At 32.8% G+C, this 22,939-nt stretch overlaps 1 protein-coding gene across 1 annotated transcript; it reads right to left on the bottom strand.

The window, feature by feature from the left end:
• On the bottom strand, positions 1 to 22,331 carry LOC118752831 (serine/threonine-protein phosphatase 2B catalytic subunit 3-like; the record flags this gene model as incomplete). The annotated part of the gene is given in 2 exon segments (XM_036487688.1): positions 1 to 476; positions 22,174 to 22,331. A coding segment is annotated over 1 exon segment (353 nt), but the record flags the coding sequence as incomplete, so codon positions are not given.
• Positions 22,332 to 22,939: the final 608 nt, after the last annotated feature.

The following is a 22,939-nucleotide window of genomic DNA, read 5'->3' as shown; positions in this document are numbered from 1 at the left end:
TCTTCGATGCGTCCCTCAAGTATGAAGTGCTGCTTAAGTACGTCATGATGTGGCTTGCCAGTGCGTGCGTCAAATACATCGGCCGCTGTTAGCTTGCGGCTCGGCGGAAAGGGGACGCTGTCAATGACGCGCTCCTTAGTCGATAGACTTGTCTTTTTGGTGGGGCTTTGTTGGGAGGATTCCGTATTCGAGTTTGCGCCGCCGGCACCATTGCCCGCTGCTCCATTATTGCCGCCCACTTTTTCATGTGTGTTATTGTTGGTGGCGGTGACAGCGCCACCAGCCGTTGGCTGTTGTTTACCATTTTGCTGCGCCACCGGCTGATTGCCCGTATGCTGTGTAACCGAAGACATGCTGTTTGCTTGCTTTCTCGATTGGCTTTGGTTTTGCGCTGTAGATTTGCGAGCGATTTGCTAGAGACTGTCTGCGGTGCGGCTACTTTTGGCCGTCGCTAGCAGTGGTAATGCAACAGTTGCCTGCAAGAATACAAGAATAGAATAAAATTTTATTTGTCATATTTCAATATAGTAAAAGTACATGTTGAAATAAATAAATTATTCTTTCATGTAAAATTTGGCATCAAACAATGCAGACAATTAATTAAATGTATCAACCATTACAGCATTACCAAATATTTCTTTGGTGCTTGAATAACAAATCTCTGTTCATCGTACGCCCGTAATTCGCGTTCTTGTAAAGTTATGCCAGCTGAGGATGCATGTATGTATGTAAGTATGTACATTAGAGTGGTTCAAAAAAAAATAAAGTCGGAGTTTTAATTCCGGCACACACTTGGATTGATCTATATCGAAAAAAATATACCCCAATTTTTTTATTTTGAAATCAAAAAATATTTAGGGAGTGCTAAAGCGCTCAAAGTTTTCCATGTATTTTATATGGAGAAAAAACAATTTTTCGTAGAAATGGTATAAAACTCTTGAAAATCAATATTTTTCGACCAGAAAACTGTGGTTCTCTTCCAGTATTAATATCCAATTGTTTATTTAACCATTTTTTATGATTAAAGATTTTTTTATTGTTCCCCCCCATTGCATTATCTAAGGACCTATAAAGTATAGTTACCATGAAAAAATTGTTAAAGAAACAATTGAATATTATTACTGGGAATCCTCTGAAGATAAGTAAAGTTTTCCGATCGAAAAATATTGATTTTCAAGAATTCTACACTATTTCTACGAGAAGATGTTTTTTCTCCATATAAAATACATGGAAAACTTTGAGCGCTTTGAGCACTACCTAAATTATTTTTTATTTCAAAATAAAAAAATATGGGTATATTTTTTTCGGTATATAACAATCCTAGGGGGTGGCGGCATGAAAAATCCGACCTTATTTTTTTTACATACATTTTTGTACCACTTTAATGTACATACATATGTTCATACACGCCATTTGAAAAATAAATACTGTTTTAATATGCAATCATAAACATACATAGGCCATAAGTATGTACATAAATATACGAATATACTAAATACATGCGGCTCATATGCCCATTGTCTCGCTAAAACTATAAACGGTTTGACCTTTTTTAATACATAGTTATTATTTTTTTTGTTCGCTGTAATACCAAGATGGTTAAAAAAAAAAAAGTTATGTGTGTGAATTCCACTCGCGTCTGAAGCGAAAAAATATTCCAAATATTAGTCCGTGTGCCAAATTTCATCCAAATCCGTCCAGCTGTTTCTGAGTGAAGGGAAGTCTCGCATGGCTCGGTATCTCTAATTTCAAATCCACTGTACCGATAACAGACCAAGCTTTTTAATATAACATTTCATTTTTTTTAAATTCGAAGGAACGGTACAGACCTTCACAAAAAATTTCTTCGCAACCCTAATGGAAAGTATTTGCAAACTAAAGCTTTCATAAGACTCCTTCGTTTGACACTCATATTTAAATATATCATATAACGGCCGCGGGTGCGCTTTTGTGCAAAACATATCAATTAACATTAGGGGTATTCACGATTCGGTGCATACTGTCTAACACGGTACATAGATAACATAAATAGCATGATTGTTGTTGTTTCATGTGTTCAAACAACAACAAAATTAGCCAATCACGCTATTTATGCTATCTACTATGCACCATGCTAAACAGTATGCGCCGGATCGTGAATACCCCTATTGTTTAGCAACACTGTTTGCACTTTTCTTTCATATTCCTTACATATTTTTTTAATCGTAGCGCACCCGAATCGGCCGTTTTTGGAAAACATAAATTGAAAATTAAGATTCCGCGTTCCCTAAAATCCCCAGAAAGACCTTTTGATGCTATAAATATTTGCATTCAAATCAATTTTAATTGGTTTAAAAGCTTTTCCGTGACTACCAACTTCAACTGAAAAAAACGCTTAAAATCGCCAACCTGGGAAAACTGAGAAGTTGTTTTGCTATATACATACAATCCAGACTTTTAGAAAAACTTTACCCAGAAAAGAAAACCGATTATAAAAGTTATGTTACCAGCGCACAATAGACCTGTTTGGCGTTTTAAATGTTACAAGTAACACTAATAAACTTTTCTACATATCTACATATAAATATGTTATGCACATACATATATGTAAATAATTAAAATGGAAAAAATGTTAAGTATTTATTTGTTTGATAAATACGCATGCAATTAGGCGAGTTCGCGCGTAGCGCATAGTGCACACATTCATACGAGTGCATTGTTGTAATTCTTTAATTAATTGGTTGCCAATTCATTGTGAAAGTGGCATACTACTATATACATATATACATACATATTTTCAATGGCCACTGGCATGGTGTCACAAGCGATTGTATTTTAATCCCATAAATCCTCTTTAAAATTCGTAGTATCCGCTATTAAATGCGAAGATACGAAGAGGTGGTGAGGAAAGCGAATGAAACGAGTCTTGCATATTCATTTGCTCAAGCTCAAGTAAATTATTTCAATTAATTTGCAACGTAATGTATGAACAATTTGCTGCCGCAGATTTAACACAAAAACACATGCATATGTACATACATACACGCCACATATGCACAATAGGGTGGTCCTTAAATGTGGGAAGCAAAATAAATTTTGGTCCCGATTGAAGTCTGTTAACGCGTTGTCGCATAGGGGTCAAAGCTCAGATTGCCCTATGAAGACGTCTTAACTCACTGCTATCGGGACCAAAAATTATATGTGATATCTGTGACCATGGTATTACTGATTGAGGGGGTGAACCTCAAAAATCGTTCATTTGATTTTTTAATGACCACCCTAATGTGCATATGCGAAGAAATTTACAATTGCCTATAATAAGTACAATGCATGTATATATTTACATATGTTTTCATAGCATATGCATACATACATCCATATACAGGTGCCCATATTACTTAAACGACATGTGGTTCGCTGTTGTTTTTGACGCATACATATATTTACATACAAGTATAGCGAGAAACTTTTAGGTATTGTTTTTTTCTTGCAAAACAAACGTGTGTGTTTATTCTGTTTTCATTATTTTTACTGCATAATTTAAAAAAATTTGAATTTATATTTTTGTCTGCTACTTTCTGGTTGCCACTATTGTTGGATGTACATTAGACCGTACCACCTCACAAGCAAACAAAAATAGTTCACCGTACATCCCGCATTTTTGCAAGGCAATTTCGAAACAACAAAATTTAATTTTTTTGGCCGAACCTTTTGCCATTATTCGGTGACATTCGGCGATAAAAAATGGTTTTAAATAGTTCCACTGGAATAATCAAATTACTCTTTAACTAAAGTTTAATACTTTTTGGCGAGTTTTAGTTTACTGTAATGTAAATGCCGCAGATATGGAGAAGAATTGCTAACGGCGACCCCTACGTTCGGCAAAAAAAGCGAAATTTCTTCGCAAGGAAATACTACCTTAGCAAAAGTTTAATGATTTTTCGTGAACTTTAATTTACAGACATTAGAGAGGTAGGAGCTGAGATCTGATGGGATACTTGTGGTCAATGAACTTAAAAAAAAAATAAAATAAGAATATCCATATATCAAATTTTAAAATATGACTGCAAATGCTGAAGATATGACGAAAAATTTAAAAAGCAGCCCCTGGGTTCGGCAAAAATAAAGTGATATTTTGTTTGTGGCAATGTACATATCGAGGGTTTATTTTCAATATGACCTATCTGCCGTTTACACAAAAACTACTGAGGCTTAACTTTCATGCACTGGTTACAATTTTAATTTTGAAATTCAATAGATAATTCTAGCGACAAACGATATACAAGGCCAGCATTAACATCATCCATGACAGTTAAGTCTAAGGTGGATTTTTGTATGGAAATCTCATTTTTGTGAAAACTGTAGATAGATTGATACCGGGTATCCGGTAGATATCCGGAATCGGGCTTTTCCGGAGTTTTACCCTACAAATGTTAGTTTGAAAACCTAACGGGTAGTTTAAAATACTTCTCCGTTTCTAATTCATAAATCGCTGATTTTCTCTTTTACGGTCACTGCCTTGCCTACTACTTATCCACATCACTGCAAGAACTTGAACCATTGGCAGAGTCGTTGCCTTTCCCAAGCTCGCTCTTCAATAGAAGTTTTTCCTAGACTTCGGATTTTTCATTTATGATTTAGAATAAATTCACCGCAAAGCCAGTGCAAAGTACTGTGAAATTAATTAAGGACAGCAGTCTACCGGATATCCGAGTTTGGCTCACATTTTTCACATGGTATCGAGAATATGATTATCCCGGGCAAATTTTCTATCCGGCACATCCTTATTTGTATTGCATATGTACATATACTCTTCCCGAAAGGCTGTAACAAGAAAAGATGCAGCAGAGAATTAGCAATCTACAATACACAAAATATAAACGTAGGAGTACATACATACATACATACATACATACATTCACACACTGCTGTGTACATTTCGTATGTCTGAGGCGGAGACATAAAAGGTGCAAGATAAATATTTGTTCCTAATTTGTTTTTACTTGGCGCAAAATGCGGTGTAAAAACAAAACAAGCGCACATACGCGCATACTAAGTGTAAAAATGTGTGAAAATAAATGCAACGGCACGGCACACAAATCTCAATAGTGCGGGTGCGTTTGTACGCTTTGACAAAAACAATGAACTCATACACTCGTACTTCCTACAGACACACATATGTACTATGTATACGAGGGCGGTCCAAAAACATATGCGAGACAAGGACCGTGATTATACTGTCTTTAATATGTAGATGGCTACGAAGGAGCTTCGTTTTGGCGAAAATGAAAAAAAAAAATCCTTTTACGAGGGTTGCTATTTACATATACAAGTTTTCCGATTGAAAAAAATTGATTTCCAAGAAAATTCTATACTAAGAAAAATTGTTTTTGTACTATATAATAAAATGCATGGAAAACTTGGAGATTTGGGCGAACTCGAAATATTTTTTTATTTCAAAAAAAGAAAACATGGCTATACTATTTTTCGGGATAGAACAGTCCTGTGTAGTGGTTGAGAGCATTTAATTCCGACTTTACTTTATTTACCACCCTAATTTACATACTACATACGCTGGTATGTATTTATATTAGGGTGATCCAAAATAACTAGCCTAACAAATTTATGGCCTCAAAAGGACCTATTTACTGAGAAGAAAATTCTCCTATTTGGAAAAATTTTTACTCCAATTTTAAAAGGTGTCGGTAGGCGTTTGGAATTTTCCATGTAAATAATATGTAAAAAAAATTTGCTTTCATTAAAAATGTTATAACTACTGATATACGAAAATAAGATAATTCAGATGGACATCGTCGCAATCCTCGATCCGCCGGCCACCGAAGTCGACTGATTAAAAGTGCGTACTAACACACGATTGGATTCAGGCTTGATCACAAATTCACACAACATACAAAAACGATACGAAACATAAAAGAATAACATTTGAAAAAAATAAAATAAACTATGTGTATAATTGAGGGAAATTAATTGAACTGTAATGACATGGAATTGCATTGATTGAAAATATATGTACATTAAGGTGAGCCAAATAGACTAACCTAAAGGAATTAGAGAAGAAAAGTCTCCCATTTGGAAAAATTTGTATTCCAATTTTAAAAGATGTCGGTGAGCATTAGAAAATTTCCTTGTAAATAAAATGTAATATTTTTTTCCCCATTAAGAATTGTATCACTTCTGATCAATTTGAGATAAAAAGTTTGTCAACGCATAAAATGTATATACTAACTAACGCGCTTTTAAAGTCAAAAAAAGAAGAAATATGCAGTTTTAGATCTTTATTATAGGAAATAGTCATGCTAAATGAAAAAAACTTACATTAACATAATAAAAAATGCGTAGAAAATGCGTTTTTTTTTAGAATTTTCCTCTGTAAATAGGTCCTATTAAGGTCATAAAATCGCTAGGTTGGTTTTTTTTTTTGGCTCACCCTAATGCACATACAGAAGTATTCAATGAATGACTTTAATAAAATCTGAATATAAGTAGAAGCATTCATTTATCAATTTAATAGTTTAAATGTTTGCACGCGCAACTGTTTATTTGTTAACACTGGTGGCCACATACATACATACATATATTTCCGAGTAGGAAAATGAAAAAGATCTGTTAAATTTTGTGGTTTTATTGAATTTTTTTTTAGAATTTAGGCAAAACATTGTATAAAACCTTTCTTTTATTACCCATGAATTGAAATATTGTTCTTTGAGTTTCTATAAAATAAAATAAATAAATATACCATAGATAATAGGTGGCAACCTTATTCAAAAATATCTCTAAATTGGCGATGTTTTAAATAATTTTCATTTGGTACCCATATTATGATGTCTTTATTTCAATTTATAAACAATTTCGAATAGGTGGCAACCTTATACGAATATTGTCAGAGTTAACACCTATCCGAGAAAGGTATGGATATATCGATGGTCTTCTGCGATAGGGACACAACTCAAAACTCGAAAAAAGCACATACTACTCAATAGTGGCGCATACTCTATTTAATCCTTCTCTAATCCCTACTAAATATTTATGGCTGATTTATAAAGATGTAGGGCCGGTTTCTTAAAGCCTGGTTGACTCTAATCCCCGGTTAAACATCGTTATCGACGTTACCGACACCGTGTTATATGCATGGAGTCGAAAACGTCGATAACGATGTTAACCGATGATTAGTGTCAACCAGGCTTTGAGCAACCGGCCCTTAGTGAGGATTAGACATGGATTATTAGTTCACGGAGTACCACTTTATTGGTAGATCTACGAACTTTTTAGCTGTATGTATGTTATTTTCTACCATTTTTACCAATATAGGCTAAAAATCCACCAATATTTTCCGGAAACAAATAAAATAAAAATGAAAAGTTACTCAGACCTTAACCAATTTAAAAGTGCAATTGCATCTCTATCAGCTGTTTATGTAATTATTATACGTTTGCAACACGTTTTTTGTTGAGGATGACGAACAAATGGTCTGGAAACTTCAAGCATTTCAAATATAATTTTAGTTAAAAAATTTTTAAGTGGTGATAATTTTTTGAGCCCCTTTTTAAAATGAATTTTTCAAATTAAAATTTGTTTGAGAGAATACAGCTGTCATTTTATTTCATTCGACTCGAATCGAGTTTCATTTGATCTTGGATGCCGTGATTCGGGCCCAGTTTTACTTATGTAAATGTTTTTTTTTTGTTGAATATTTTATTGGCGTGAAAAAAAAATGTTTGTTGTTAAAAAAGGACTATTATCCCATAGCGTATTCATATAAGGTTACAGCAGTAGTACAAAAACAAAAAATTACACCAACTATATGAGTAAAAACTATCTAATATAGTTTCTTTAAAAAAAAAAATCTACCAGCTTCTGCCATCATGCAAAATCTACCACTATTAATTTTCTCGAAGTCCGTGCACTGCATGGATTAGACAAGAATAAGAGGCATATTCCACTATTCAGTAGTAAGTTTTTTTTTGAGTTGTGTCGTTATTTATTTATTTACAACAATTAATTATAATACATAATACTATAATATTATAACTAATTAAAAAAGGAAATTATGTGTACTAGTTGCATAGACCATCGACCCGAAGTCATTTAAATTAATAATGCTACATTTAATTAAATTGAATTTGTGACAAAAAATTGTAAGCTTTAACCCAATCTATTGAGGTGGAGCAAAATCCTTTTAGGGTTTGACTAGCAGGGAGAGGTGGTATCGTTTGGGCATTGTTTTGTTGAGCTCCTAAAATCTCTACTCCACAGCGTATTCAAAGGAGCCTTTTAATGGAATACGTGTGGTATGAGTAATCTCATAAAAAATTGCTTTCTATCCAACTTGTTCTCTGGATTACCGCGAAGCAGTGGCCCCTATTTTTAACCGATTTTAGCAAAAGACTTTTTTTTACTTTGGACTACGTGAACCGTTTTCGATAATTCGATCATACTGGTCTGGTCCCATACTAATTTGGTTAAGTTCCGATCATTGGCTTATGAAAAAATTATCGGTACTCTACATTTGTATATGAGTTTCATTCTTTAGCACTTGTGCACAAGGGTATTATAACTTTGTTCACATAACGGTTGTTTGTAACAGGCAAAACGAATCGAGATAGATATAGACAAATGTACCTATACATAAATGATCAGAATGAAAAGAGAAATCGATTAAGCGGTGACTGTCTGTCCGTCCGTCCGTCCGTCCGTCTGTGCACACGATAACTCGAGTAAAAATTGAGATATCTTAACGAAACTTGGTACGTGGACTTCTTTTGGGCATAGGACGGATGGTATTGAAAATGGGCGAAATCGGACAATAACCACGCCTACCTCCCATATAACGGTAATTTTCAGAAATACGAAAAGTGCGATATTTTAGTAACTACTGAAGATTATTCACTCAAGATTGATATTTACAATGAGTTTTAGACGAAAAATAAGAATATTAAAAAATTTTGGCAAATGGGCGTAGCCACGCCTACTTATGGTTACATGTGTATATCTTGGTAACCGCTGCACCAATTTCTTCCAAACTTGGCACAGTTGTTGGTCCTGCTACAACATACCAAATGGCCGAAAATTTTTAAAATCGGACAATAACCACGGCCACATCCCATATAACGGTAATTTAGAGAAATACAAAATCTTCGATAAATCAGTAAATAATAAAGCTAATTTATTCAAAATTGATGGTTGCAACAATTTTTTACTAAGAAATACGCTTATGATACAATTTTGGAAAATGGGCGTGGCACCGCCCACTTATGATCACATATATGTATCTCGCTAACCGTTCTAGCAATTTGAACCAAACTCGGTATGGTTATTGTGCTTGCCACATAAAAGCAAAGCGTTGAAAATTATTGAAATCGGACTAAAATTACGACCGCTTTTCATATAACGGTAAATTTCAGAAATGCTTGAAATTTCAATATTTCGAAATTTAAGGACGCTAATTTACTTAAAATTTATACACCCCGGCTTATCGTGTAGCGGTAGCTTTTGGAAAGGTGGAAAACATATATTTAATAATTGCGCCGGGTATTTAATGTTCGGCTCCGCCCGAACTTAGACTTTCTTACTTGTTTATTGTACATATGTACATACATGTTTATTGTACATATGTACATACCTACATGCATATGGCAACTTTTATCTAAACACTTGTGTAAAGCAATTTTAAATAAAAACTTCTCAATGCGCGTTCGTGTGTGCACATTAATTTTCACCTACTAACATATGTGTCCATATGTATGTATATGCAACAAGCGCACACTCATGCGCGTATGATGGGGGGTCACAAGCAAACTAAACTGCGCCTTCGCATGCATAACATCGCAAACGATCTTCAATTACTTCTTTTTCACTGTATTTAGCAACATCTCATAAGCGAACATTTAATGTCGCACAAAACCTCAGGCGTTTTACTCGCATAAAATAATAAAAATATCTTTAGATATTTATTTATACTTATTTGCACATGTAAGAGTATGAACTATAATAACTTGTACACATGTAAGAAAACATACATCTGTATGTACATATGTATGTACCTGTGATACTTTTGTACATTTTATGGCTATTCTCTATAGTCATTTGATGGATTTGTGTGCATGTGCTCGGCTAACTTATTGTTTAGCTAAACGTACAGACACCTGCAATTTTCTTTTGTTTTTATAATTTTTTTTTAAATACATATGCCTGCACATATGTACATACATACTTTCATATATGTATATATGGGGCGTTCCATACCAAAATGGACGGGGTTCACACTTCATGTGTTTGATTTATTTTAAATTTTTAAGGTTGATGGACAAACATAAATAATAAATAAGTATGAAACTTTAGCTTGATTAATACATTTTTAAAAACTTTACAGCACAAAAACAAAAACAAATCGATTTAATAGTTTTCCAAATATCTCGAGAACGGGCAGGAGAAAAATTGAAAAACAAAATCACAAATTCTATATGGAAAGAGATATTTTAAAATTTTTTTTCTTGAAAAATTTTTCACATACATCCCATACCATCCCAAAAAAAACATTGAAAAAATCACAATGATAGCTCTGAGTATTGCGCAATATTTAAGTATAGTATTACGGGGTGCACTCTACAACAATAGGAGTTATGAATTTTTTTTACACCCAAGTTGAGTAAAATGAGTACATACATTACAAATTTACAAATTTTTAAAATTTTGTTTAAATTTTTTTTGAGCAAGTTTTGTAGCCCATTATATTTTAGTATAATAAAGTGCATGTTTTAAGCGAAATTTTAAAATTTTGTAAATTTGCAATGCACTCATCATTTTACTCAACTTCGGTGTAAAAAAAAACTTCATAACTCAAATTATTGTAGAGTGTACCCTGTAATGCTTTACTGAAATATTGCGCAATACTCAGAGTTACCATTGTGATTTTTTTTTAATTTTTTTTTGAGATGGCATATTTTCAAAAACTATTTGTTTTCATCAAAAAATTTGTATGTGAAAAATTTTGCAAAAAAATAAAAATTTAAAAGATATTTCTTTTGCTAGAGAATTTTGATATGTGTATGTGTGGTTTTTTTTTAATTTTTTTCGCCCCGTTCTCGATATATTTGGAAAACTATTAAATCGATTTGTTTTTGTGCTGTAAAGTTTTTAAAAATGTATTAATCAAGCTCAAATTTCATATTTATTTATTATTTATGTTTATCCATCAACACTAAAAATTTGAAACAAAACAAACACATTTTGGTATGGAACGCCCCATATACACCACACCACATTGGTCAGCAGTTTGGCATTTCCTCTGTTTTCGTCCATCTGCGTTTAATCAACACATGTGCGCCAGAAAATGGATAAGCGATTTTAACAAAATATATGTATATGCACATATATGTACATATGTATGTATATACGTTTATAGTATTAAATGAAACTGAGATTAGCTAATCAAGAACCGTGGAATGTAAAATAAGCTTAATTTCATATTTGGTGCTGAAAGCGACGTACATACATACATACATTATATTGTACTATGTAGTATATCTAGAAAATTGAATATGCTGTACCGATGTACATATGTATGTATGTATATTTTTGCATTAATGTATTCATGTACATATGTATTTGTACATAGAAGCTGCCAAGTACGGAAAGAAACTAGTCTAAATATTGATGTTCAACCAGTTTTTTACCCACCGCAGCCAATTGAAAATTTGACTTTCTTCCTTAGAACGGACTGTTTACTTTAACATGGCGATGTGCTACGAAGCAGCCAATTATCCGACTCTGAATTTGAATTCAATAACTTTAAAATGCATTTGGCTTAAAGCACTTCAAAGTCAGTATGTTTCTTTTGCAGATGTCTTTTCAAGCAATTTAAAGTTACTTAGTATTAAATGCTGAAATAGTTAATTGCCCAAAGTTAGATCATTTTTCAACTAATATTGAGTTATGTATTTGCAAAGGTATCTAAATTATAAGCATTTGGTTGGTCTCAAGGAGGCTGCTAAGTGATTATACATCAATTTGAAGCTAGTTGCTACATAAGCAGAAATAAATTACTTTTTCTGATGTAATTGGTTGAGCTATGCCCTGCCGCGTGTTTACATTTTAGATCAAATACAGCAATTACAGCTTTAATATGGGTTGTACGTCCAAGATGGATTGAAAATTTTTTGCGTTATTTCTGTGTCCAAAGCTTCCGTAGTCGTTAGCCAAAATATTTCGGAAAAATATTAAGATTTACGTTAGCTGGGCGATTCGAAAATACCTACTTAAAGGATTTTTCAAAAAAATTCTCTCAGATGATAAAACAGCTAAAACCAGTTAAGTAAAAAAAAATCTGTATAAAAATAAAAAATTCAACGGAATCATAATAGTGATATCCTTGATGCTGTGTTTTTTTTAACTTTTATCAAAAATTGGTTTAAGAAAAACTTGAATAACAGGGCCCAAAACTATGCCGATTTAGACTTATCAGATATCATTGGAAAGGTATTTTCTCACCCCGTTTATTTCTGCGCAAAACCTCATTCGCGTCCCAATGTTTATTTTTTTTTTTGCAAATATCAACACATATTGTAATGACGCTCGTGAATCTTACCTTTCTCTTTCATGCTTTGAATGAGTCTACTTGCAAAGAAATGAACAGGGTGTGAAAATACCTTTTTTATTTTTTTTAAGCTTAAACCGTTTTGTCATCTGAGGTGATTTATTTTTTTTTTAAACATACTTTAAAAAACTATCTTTATTCATGAAAAACTAAATTTCTGGAGGTATTTTCAAATCGGTCCTGCTCACATAAATCGAAATATTTTGGCGCAAGTCTTAAAATATAACAGATTTTATAATTCCAATGGAAAAATCGTACCGATTTTTGTTGTATGGGGAATGATGCAGACTAATGTACCATATCTAAACCTGGACAAATCGGTTGATAAAAAAAAAACGATTGTCTGACAGTAAAATCAGTTGTAGTGTTCTGACATTAATTAATGCTACTTTGAAAGCCCTCAAGGTAATCTCGAAGCCATACGAGCATTTTTATGGGGAACACTAACCGCAACCACTGTCCTAATATACGATAATAAAGCATCTGGTGAAGGTAGCCAATTTACTAGTTTTTATAAATAAAACTATTAATTTAAACTTTATAGAAAGAATTCCAGAAAAGAAGTTTGTTTGTTTGTCTCTACGCATTCGTCATATACCACCTTAACGGTGGTGTTAAGTATTTAACGCATACATCTTCTTCCTTTCTTTTGGCACTAAGCGATTTTGGCCGAGTCCAAAAGAGCACGCCAGTCGTTTCTGTTCTATGCCAAGTGATGCCAATTGAAAATGCCAGATAAAGTCAAGTCCGCATCGCAGATTCGTTACCGAGTCAGCGGTGTTGCCGTATTTTAATTCGCTGCCTATGTCCATGTCGTTGTAAAGGTTATACAGCTCATCATTAGTCCATCGTCTGCCTCATTTGCCGTCGGCAACGCGCAAGGGCCCGTAAATCCTCCGCAAAATCTTTCTCTCGAGCACTTAAAGACCGCCACGTCGGATGCACGAACGTAATTTATAGGGTGTTTGTAGGGGGTTTCGATACAGATCCTACAGAGAGAAACACCTACAGTCTGAAATACTCTGCGGGAATATTTAACTAAATATTTTTAGCTTACGGGTATTTTTGCGAAGAAAGTGTTCCCCTGTCTTCTTGGATTTGGGGTCCTTGCATACTTTAATATTGTAAGCTGAATTATAAATATAACCAGATATAAGCAGATAACTCGATAATTTAAAAATGTAAAAATTTTAACTTGACAAGGTCAATTAAAGCCCAAATTTCGACTTTCAACAGGTGGACCATGAACTATGTAATCAGAAATCAACATGGAGATCTCAGCTCTTAAGGCGGATTCATCATTCTAGTTCAGAACTCTTGTTCCATATGGTTGTTGATGTGTTTCTCTCCTATAGATAACCTCCAGAAATCACTTCGGCCAACGAGCAAACACATACATATACATATGGAGGTATTTCATTTTGGGATCCTGTGTAATCTTCTATATTCCGGAGCTTGTGTAAATCTAATCCAATATGGATATGTACAGTTTTTTCGTCTCTTAAAAACTAACATAAAATGAATTAGACCTCTTTGGGCTTTTAAGCAGCTATATTAAAAGTTATTTTTATTGTGATTTTTGGGACTTTAGCTCCAACAAATATAAGGAGCCAATCAATTTTATATATATGTATATGTATATATCTAGTTATAAGCATACTCGTACACATTCATGTACATATACATACATACATATATTTGAATGTACATACATTTGTTTGCATATTCAGTACAATTCTACAATTTATTTGAGAATTTTGGTACCCAAAAACACTCCGTTCTAATTACTTCATAGTCCGATTTGTTAACGAAAAACTTTCTGTTGCACATTGTTTGCTGCTAGTCGTTGCAGTGTCGAGAACAAACAACAAAAAAAAAAATTCACAAACACTTGCGGGTTGACAAGTGTGACAAGTTGGTGGCGAATATTGTGCCAAGAAGTACTAGACATACATATATATGTATGTATGTAAGTATGTACATTAGGGTGGTCCAAAAAAAAGTAATGTCGGAATTTTAATGCTCTCACCACCTAGGATTGTTCTATATCGAAAAAAAGCATGCCGCCATTTTTTCCAAAAATATTTAGCGGTCGCTCAAAGTTTTCCATGTATTTTATATGGGGAAAAGACAACTTTTCGTAGAAATGGTATAGAATTCTTGAAAATCAATATTTTTCGATCGGAGAACTTTGTTTTTGTTTTATTTTACCATTTTTTAATACTAACGATTTTTTATTGGTCCCCCCATTGCATTTTTCGGGATTTTTGCGGACCTATAAATTAAAGTTACTATGAAAGAATGGTTAAATACACAATTAGCTATTGTTATTGGGAATCTTCGAAAAATATTGATTTTGAAGGATTCTATACCCTTTCTATGAAAAGCTGTTTTCCCCCATATAATGTACATGGAAAACTTTGAGCGCTTTGAGAGACCTCTACATATTTTTTGATTTCAAATTCCGACTTCACTTTTTCACATGCATTTTTGGACTACGCTAATGTACATACATATGCATTAGTACGTACACATAGGTGACGAAGCAATTGGCCGACAGCAGCAGGTAGATATGCAAGCAAACAGACGCTTTGTCTAATTTTATCGTTTTTGAAGTAAAGTGTTCATCTTCTGTTGCATGACGTCGCTTGTCAACGCAATGGCTGAGACAGTATGCATGTGTTTGCATTAGGCTGGATCGCGTAATAATGTTTGTCGCCACCTTCTCTGTATGAAAGTGAAAATCTGGGTCATTTATATTATATACATATTTATTATACAAACATATATGACACGAACATTTACCTTGATCGTTTTCGTTATTTGAAATTACTTACTTAAATAATGTATAAAAATTTGTTCTTCATCCTTAATATTTGAATGGTGAATAAATTTATTTGTTATTTGAAAATACTTCAAAGAATAATACAAATTTATTCTTCATTCGAAATTATTTGAATGATGAATGAAAATGTATTCTTATTTTTTTTATTAAATCATTTGACTAGAATTAAAAAAAAACTTCTTACCCAAAAATTAATATTAAAAAGTTTGAAATTTTGATGAAAATTTATTGCACTTTCCTTAGCTTTGTATAAAGTTTGAAACTTTGAATAAAATAGTTTTGGATAAAGCTTGGGCAATATTTTTATTGAAAAATAAGAAATTCAACTTGAAAAACATCGTAAATATTTAAAAAAAAAAATCAACACTTGTTTGACTCAATGCACGTATGTACACCCAGCGACAAAAGATAGCACATCAACATTTTTACCAGTTTTACTACTTTTATTTTGCCTTTTTAACGTTCATTATTTTTATATAAAAGTATAGCTGTTTATCTAACAAATACCGTATAAATCTAAATTTCAGACTTTGTACAAAAATTCCACAACTTTTCATCCCAATTCCAAGCATTTTAATTTTAATTTCTAGAATAATTTTTGGTATGCAGTTTTATAGCTTATTAAATTCTAGTATAAAGTGCAAGCTTTAAGTTTCTAAAAAAAAAACCCGTTGATTTTTGATAATTTTTTTGCTTTTTTCCATGTATAAAATTACTTTGTATGAAAGAAAATGCGTGGTACCGTCAGCACTTAGTCAGCAGTATTTCACTTGAATTAAAAAAAAAACGATCTATCTGTGAACTCAAAATTTTTCAAAAAATTCAGATTAATAAAATTATAGTTTAAAAGACTAAAAACCTAAAAACTCGCTTTTATGATTTCCATTCGTACTGTCAACAGGTATGTAACTTGAGAATGGAAATCGCTGCATCTTTTAGGCGCATCATACACATACATTACATAGTTACATCCAAAATGTATTTAACAAAGTGTGATTGAATTTGACATTGCTCTCAGTAGAACCATCTTATAAAGTCAAATTGAAAAAAAATTTTATGAATTTTGAATCGTTCGTTTATATTTTTTGGCATAATAGTACCTTAAAAGAGAGCCGACCTAAGTTGTCAATCACACCTTTGGTTACATCCCAAGCTAAAAAAGCAAGGTAAAAGGATTAAAATTTAGACGAAAATTCGTTGAATTTTTCTAAGTTCTGTATGAAGTTGGACTTGTAGGGTTTTAATTAAAGCATGAACCATATTTTTATAAAAAAATAACAAAAAATTTTAAGTTGAAAAACATTGCAATTGTTAAACAGAAAACACCATGCACTCACTTTTGATTACCAGTGTATGTACACTGCCGGCAAAAAATATTGGCACAGCAAATTTTTCACAATAGATGCATACATTTTTTTCTAATATTTTTCACAATGTATGCAACAATTTTCTTTTCTAATATTATTCCGCCAATTTTTTATAAAAATATGGTTCATTCTACAACAAAAAACATAAAAATATAATTCCTAAAATTTGTGCGAAACTCCCGAAATTTTAGCAAATAATCATGCAAATTTTCGACATTTTAATCCGGTTTTTTTTTAGAATTGTTTTGAGTATGCAGTTTTGCAGCCCATTAAATTCTAGTAAAAAAAAAACTGCAAGATGGGAGTTAGACAAACATCGCAATGATTTTTGAGAATTTTTTCCATATGAAATATTTTCGATTTTTTTTTGTATGGAAGAGCCTGCGTGAAAAAATTGCCGAAAATCAACAGTAATTCCTAGCTACTTAAAACTTGTATTTTGTATTACTCAAAAAAATTCTAAAAAATCTGATAAAAAAGTTGAAAATTTGCTGAATTTTCGTGAGTTTTGCACACAGTTTAGGAGTTATATTTTTATGTTCTTTGTTGTAGAATGAACCATACTTTTATAAAAATTTGGCGGAATAATATTAGTAAAGAAAATTGTTGCATACATTGTGAAAAATTTGCTGTGCCAATACTTTTTGCCGGCATTGTATCACTTTTGTTAATTTTTTTTTAAGTTTATGTCCATGCATAGGTTTTTATTCTTTTCTAGGAAAAATTACTTAATTGGCATGGAATATGGAAACTATTTTTTTTTTTATTCTGAGGTGGAGTTTTTTATGCGAGCAGATTTTTTGGCTTTAAGCTGAAAAATTAAATTTTCCATTTATTCATATATTTCAATGTATTCGCTGTGGCTCTGGACATTGTTGCTGGTAGTACCAGCATCGAAGCATCCATAAAGCCACGTTCTGATAGACGGAAAATATGTGTCGAGCGTTCTTGGCGTACAATAAATGCAACAATTAAACATTATATACATAGGTACATACGTGAGCAAATAAAGCAATTGCAGTTAAAGGAAAATTTTTTTGCAAAAATATCCATATCCATTTCGTTATTGATATCATTCGTTAACGTTCTCATCATAATCAACTTCATATACTCCTTTCTATTTGCGTAAAAAAACAACAAACATTACTTTGTGGCTTTTATTTGTTAATGCTTCAAGTTAACGGCTGTTGAATGCTTAATCTGTATTTCAATATTAATACATATCAGACGCAACTTTACCCTACCGAATTCAAACAAATTCAAATGAAAATACTCTTTAGGCAAGAGGCATTTACATACGCACATATGCATGTAGTTATGTAAATATTTAGTTACTGAAGAACACCAAAATAAAATTTTAAAAAACTAATATGTATGTATATACATATAGTACATACATACCCTGCAGAAAAAAAATTACCAATTGATAAAATATGTATAACCAACTTGTAGTTAGCTTAGTTGCGGAATTTCTATAAAATATATAACTTGTAGTTAGCTACAAAAAAATGTTTTGTTTTCCTTATTGATGTTTTTTTCCAAAAATAGTTACAAGTTAGTTGACATCAAATGCAGAGGTAACCACCCCTGGCTAATTCACGGCCATCGCCATAGAAATATAGTTAGCTTTCCTCAAAGAAAATAATTAACTTCGAGTCAATTTATAGTTAGATACATTTCCCGCAGGGTAAACATTCATATCTTGGAACAAAGCAGACCCAAGAGTTCCACTAAGTTTAAAGTCAGTTTGTTAAGTTAATTTGTTAATTCGATAAACTGGCTTCAGTGTTTCATCAAATCCGCAGTCGAATATGTTATCAGTGCCGAGCATAATTATCAAACTTGTTGCTCGTAATTTATGTATATCCATATCCATATACACATTTTCATAAACATACATACAGTGACTCAAACAAATGACCACGTGTTGTTTTTTTTTTTTAATATTGGTAATATTTTTCCAGATAAATTTTTTTTTGTTATTTTTATATAAAAATATTGTCTAAGTTTTAACCAAAACCGTGTAAATCACAGTTTCAAACTTTATACAAAGTTTAGGAAAATTCAAAAAATTTTCATCAAAATGTCAACTTTTTGTTCCCAATTTTTAGAAAATTTTTGGGTATGCAGTTTTATAGCCCATACAATTTTAGTCTATTGAAGTGCAAAATTCAAACGGCAAAAAACGCGTTGACTTTTGAGAATGAAATTTAGCTCGAAAAACATTACGAATATTTGAAGAAAATCAACACGTGGTCATTTGTTTGAGTCACTCTATATGCATTTATATACGGGTTACGTCCCAAATTCTAAATGATATTGTTGCAACTTATGTTTATTTATTTATTTTTAATAATTTTCATTTAACGTATAATTGAGTGTTTTGAAGTTTACTCAAATTTAACAAAAATTAATCAAGCTTCAACAAATTTCCATCAAAATTTCAAACTTTTTAATCAGGATCTTTAGAAAATTTCCGGGTATGCAGTTTTGTAGCTGAAAGTTACTGTTGATTTTTTTTTTTAATTTTTTTTTGTGGAGGATGTTGTGCATTCCTTATAACGCATGATCAAAATCTTTTTTTTTTTATATGGGAGAAAATGCACAAGACCCTAAAAAAACCAAAACTCTAAAAAATCAACGGTAATTTTTAGCTACTTGAAACCTACATTAAGAATTGAATGGACTACAAAACTGCGAACCTGAAAAATTTCTAAAGATTCTGATATAAAGTTTGAAATTTTGATATACATTTTTTTAAGTTTGATTATTTTTGGTGAAAATTGGGAACATTCCGCCATATTGGACTTTATGTTTTTTGTTGTTTTTTTTTTTGCGATTTGTAAGCTTATTCGTTTTTCGTAAATGGTTACATACTATTTTGTAGAGAATTTAATTTCCGAAATTTTTACTTTTTTCAAATATTCAGGTGTCGAAAGTTGTAGAGAATTTCATTCCCCACAACTCTTGTGCGAACATTTCACGAACTGAACGTGCCATACATAGCGAATGTAAGGGAAGCCGCGTAAAATTTACATCCACCTCACGTCAACCGGTACAGTACGATGGCAAAAATTCTATAGAACGGATTACAAAGAATAAGGTCTTAAAATTATCACGTAGACGCCCTCCTATTGAATACAGTGTGGCCCTTTGACAAATTCAACATGGCATCTAAACTAACCGTAAATTAGGTTTTGCTTTACAAATTTTTTGCCAATGGAGAACCCAACACTATAAAAGAAAAGAAAAAGTAACATCAGGTTCTTATGTTTTTGAGGTTTGTGATTACGAACTTCGAGCATGATTTTAAAAATTCATACTGTCGAATTCGTTCCGCTTGAAACGTTTTCCTCTGGGGCTCTTTTGGACGCTTATTACGAATCTGAGATGAGATTCGATTCTTACTAACATGTTACTCAGGTACATATGCTCGATTTCAACTTTTTCCATGATAAATGGTAGATCCAATATGGATCTTTATGTTATAAGCTATGTCCTGTATAGCTGGGAAAAAATCTGGCAGCACTTTTGTTTGGTAAATAGTCACTGTTCGAGACTAGGAATATAATACCATGAATATTGCAGAGAAGAGGGAGATGAAGAAACAGTCGAACACGATTTATAAAAAAAAATTAAATGACAGCACCTTGAGAAAAAGAACTGTTCTTTGAACTAAAGTACGGGTGGTCACCGTTGATATATGTAAAATAACATTAGTGATGTGCAGCTCCATTCAATCGGGCTGAAGACCATGTTTCATCTTCTACAGTAGTGTTGCTGCTATTTTTAGCAAGTTTTAGCAGCAACAGCCTCGGTCGCAGCGCAGTAAAGTTGAAAAAATGTTCACTTGTTTTCGTTTTCAATTTTTCTCACAAGTATTTAGTTTAGTTTTCTAATTTCTTTCTGCACATATTTGTTGTTATTATTTTCTTCAATTATTTTACGTTTCGCTTTGCTAAATTTCAGTTGGCCAATGTCTATAGCAAGCGGCACATTTGTATTCATGCCAAATTTCTTAGTTTCATAGTTATTCTAATGTACAGAATATGTACATACTACATGCATGTGTACACACCATAAGTAATGTATGTACATATGTTTATACATATAATATATATACGTATGTATGGTTAAATGTTTTTTATTTATGTATATACATACATACATACATATGTATTAACCTACATATTGGCACATACTATGTCCGTATGGACACACATACATACATACATACATAGGACCACAAAAGTATTACTTCACCGACAATTTTCGCACAACTTTCAGCTTTTCAGCTACTTTGGGTGGCAGCCACTTTTTCGCAGTTGCAGTAACAGAAAATTTTTGTAATTAAAATTCTAGGTGCGTGGTAAGGTAAAAATAGCATCGAACTTTTTTTTTACAAGACATGATGGTGCAAAGAATCTCTTCACTAACCACCAACTGATTTGGCATAGCCAATATGCAGTGCGAATATGTACTCACACACAAACTCATAACCGTTATTCTCACAATTCTCAATTCTAATATCCTGCTGCCCCGGTACGCTCATTTAACGTACTAGTCCTTAAACATTATTACCTGTTACCCGCTTCAATTTCGATTTAATATTGTGTAACCACTATGTATGTGTGTATGTATATATGTATGTATGTATGTATGTATGTAGGCATGTGGTCAGTTGGTCAGCCCAGACATTTCCTTTATTTTGTTGCTGTTATTTTTTTAGACTTTTTCATACAACTTTGTTCGTGCTTGTACTCGTAAACAATAACAAGGCACTGCAATAAGTAGCAAAGAAAATGAAAAGCAAATAGGTATAAAAGCCACGGTAATTTGTGCGCATATCATCACAGTAACACCTTCTCCCACTTCGACTCTCACTTCCGAACAACATACATACATACATACGTATTATGTATAGACATATTTACATACATATGTATGTTAAAATATGTACATACATACGCCACATCCAGGTCACTGCATTGCGCGAGTGCAATTTTAATCCTTGCGCTCACTGGCTATGCGCACATAAAATTGGGAAGCATTGAAAAATTCCTGACTGACTAACTCACCCACCTAACGCATCTTATTCGAATATTTTTCTACTTATTTATGTAGTAAGGATGGACCACCATATCCTTAACGACAACCACCAACCGTTGGCCAGCCAGTCAGCCGACCATTTAGTCACACGACCAGTCGGTCAGTCAGTCAGTCAGTCAGTCAGTCAGTCAGTCAGTCAGTCAGTCTGTGAGCCAGTGAGCCCATCATTTAACCACCCTCCGAAAGTGGGCTTAATTTTTCGAACTTGTACCTTCCTTCACACCACCGCAACAAAGCAAAAGGGAAAATCACTCTCCTACCCTGAAATGTATCTTTAACGGTTCTTCTTCTCGTCCGTCGTTGCGTTTTTCGAACTTCAACTTTCTTCTACTAATTTTTCTGGAGCCTGCTGACAAATTTTTCACTGCATATCCTGCAAAATTTTATGCACCAATACACTTGTATACATTTTTTTTTTACTCACATTCAACACTGGTCGGTAATTTTATTAAGTTCTTATTAGTTTCCAATAAGAATTTCACAAAACAAAAACTAAATCAATTCTCCACTGCGACCAACAAATTTTCCCGTCCGCGACAAAATGATGTGAAAGAAAAACTAATATTTTTCGTTCTCTGCTAATACATGACTAGCTCTCACCAGTGCTGACAAATCGCTACGCACTCAAAGGCACTCAAGATGGCGCCCGGTTTTAGTTTGTGTGGAGCGCATGGTAGATGTCGCCAACGTTGGGGAGCTCTTGTCTTGACTAAAGAGGAGAACGTAAATTCAGTTTCCTTCAACGTTTACGTTCTTTTGTTTGTTTTAAATTTGTACGTTATTTTAATTTGCAAAAATTGAATTACGCTATTAGATCAGAACCGCATAGCCCACAGACTTAAAACAACATAGCTTTTGCTGATGGAAAGTGCTGGTTTTGATGAAATTTTCTGTCTCAGACCTACTAGGACTCTTATTTTTTCCTCGAGTAATTCATTTGAATCTACCTCGATCGACACAAATGTTTGTGTTTTCGCTTTTGATAGATATCCCGATTAGTACCTTTCCAATGGTATTTCATTTTTG

The sequence above is a fragment of the Rhagoletis pomonella genome, unplaced genomic scaffold, assembly GCF_013731165.1.
Source record: "Rhagoletis pomonella isolate Grant_MI unplaced genomic scaffold, Rhpom_1.0 Rhpom_scaffold_01890, whole genome shotgun sequence".
Classification (NCBI taxonomy): Eukaryota; Metazoa; Arthropoda; class Insecta; order Diptera; family Tephritidae; genus Rhagoletis; species Rhagoletis pomonella.
The sequence above is the reverse complement of the archived record's forward strand: the minus strand, read 5'-3'. Positions and strand labels throughout refer to the sequence as shown.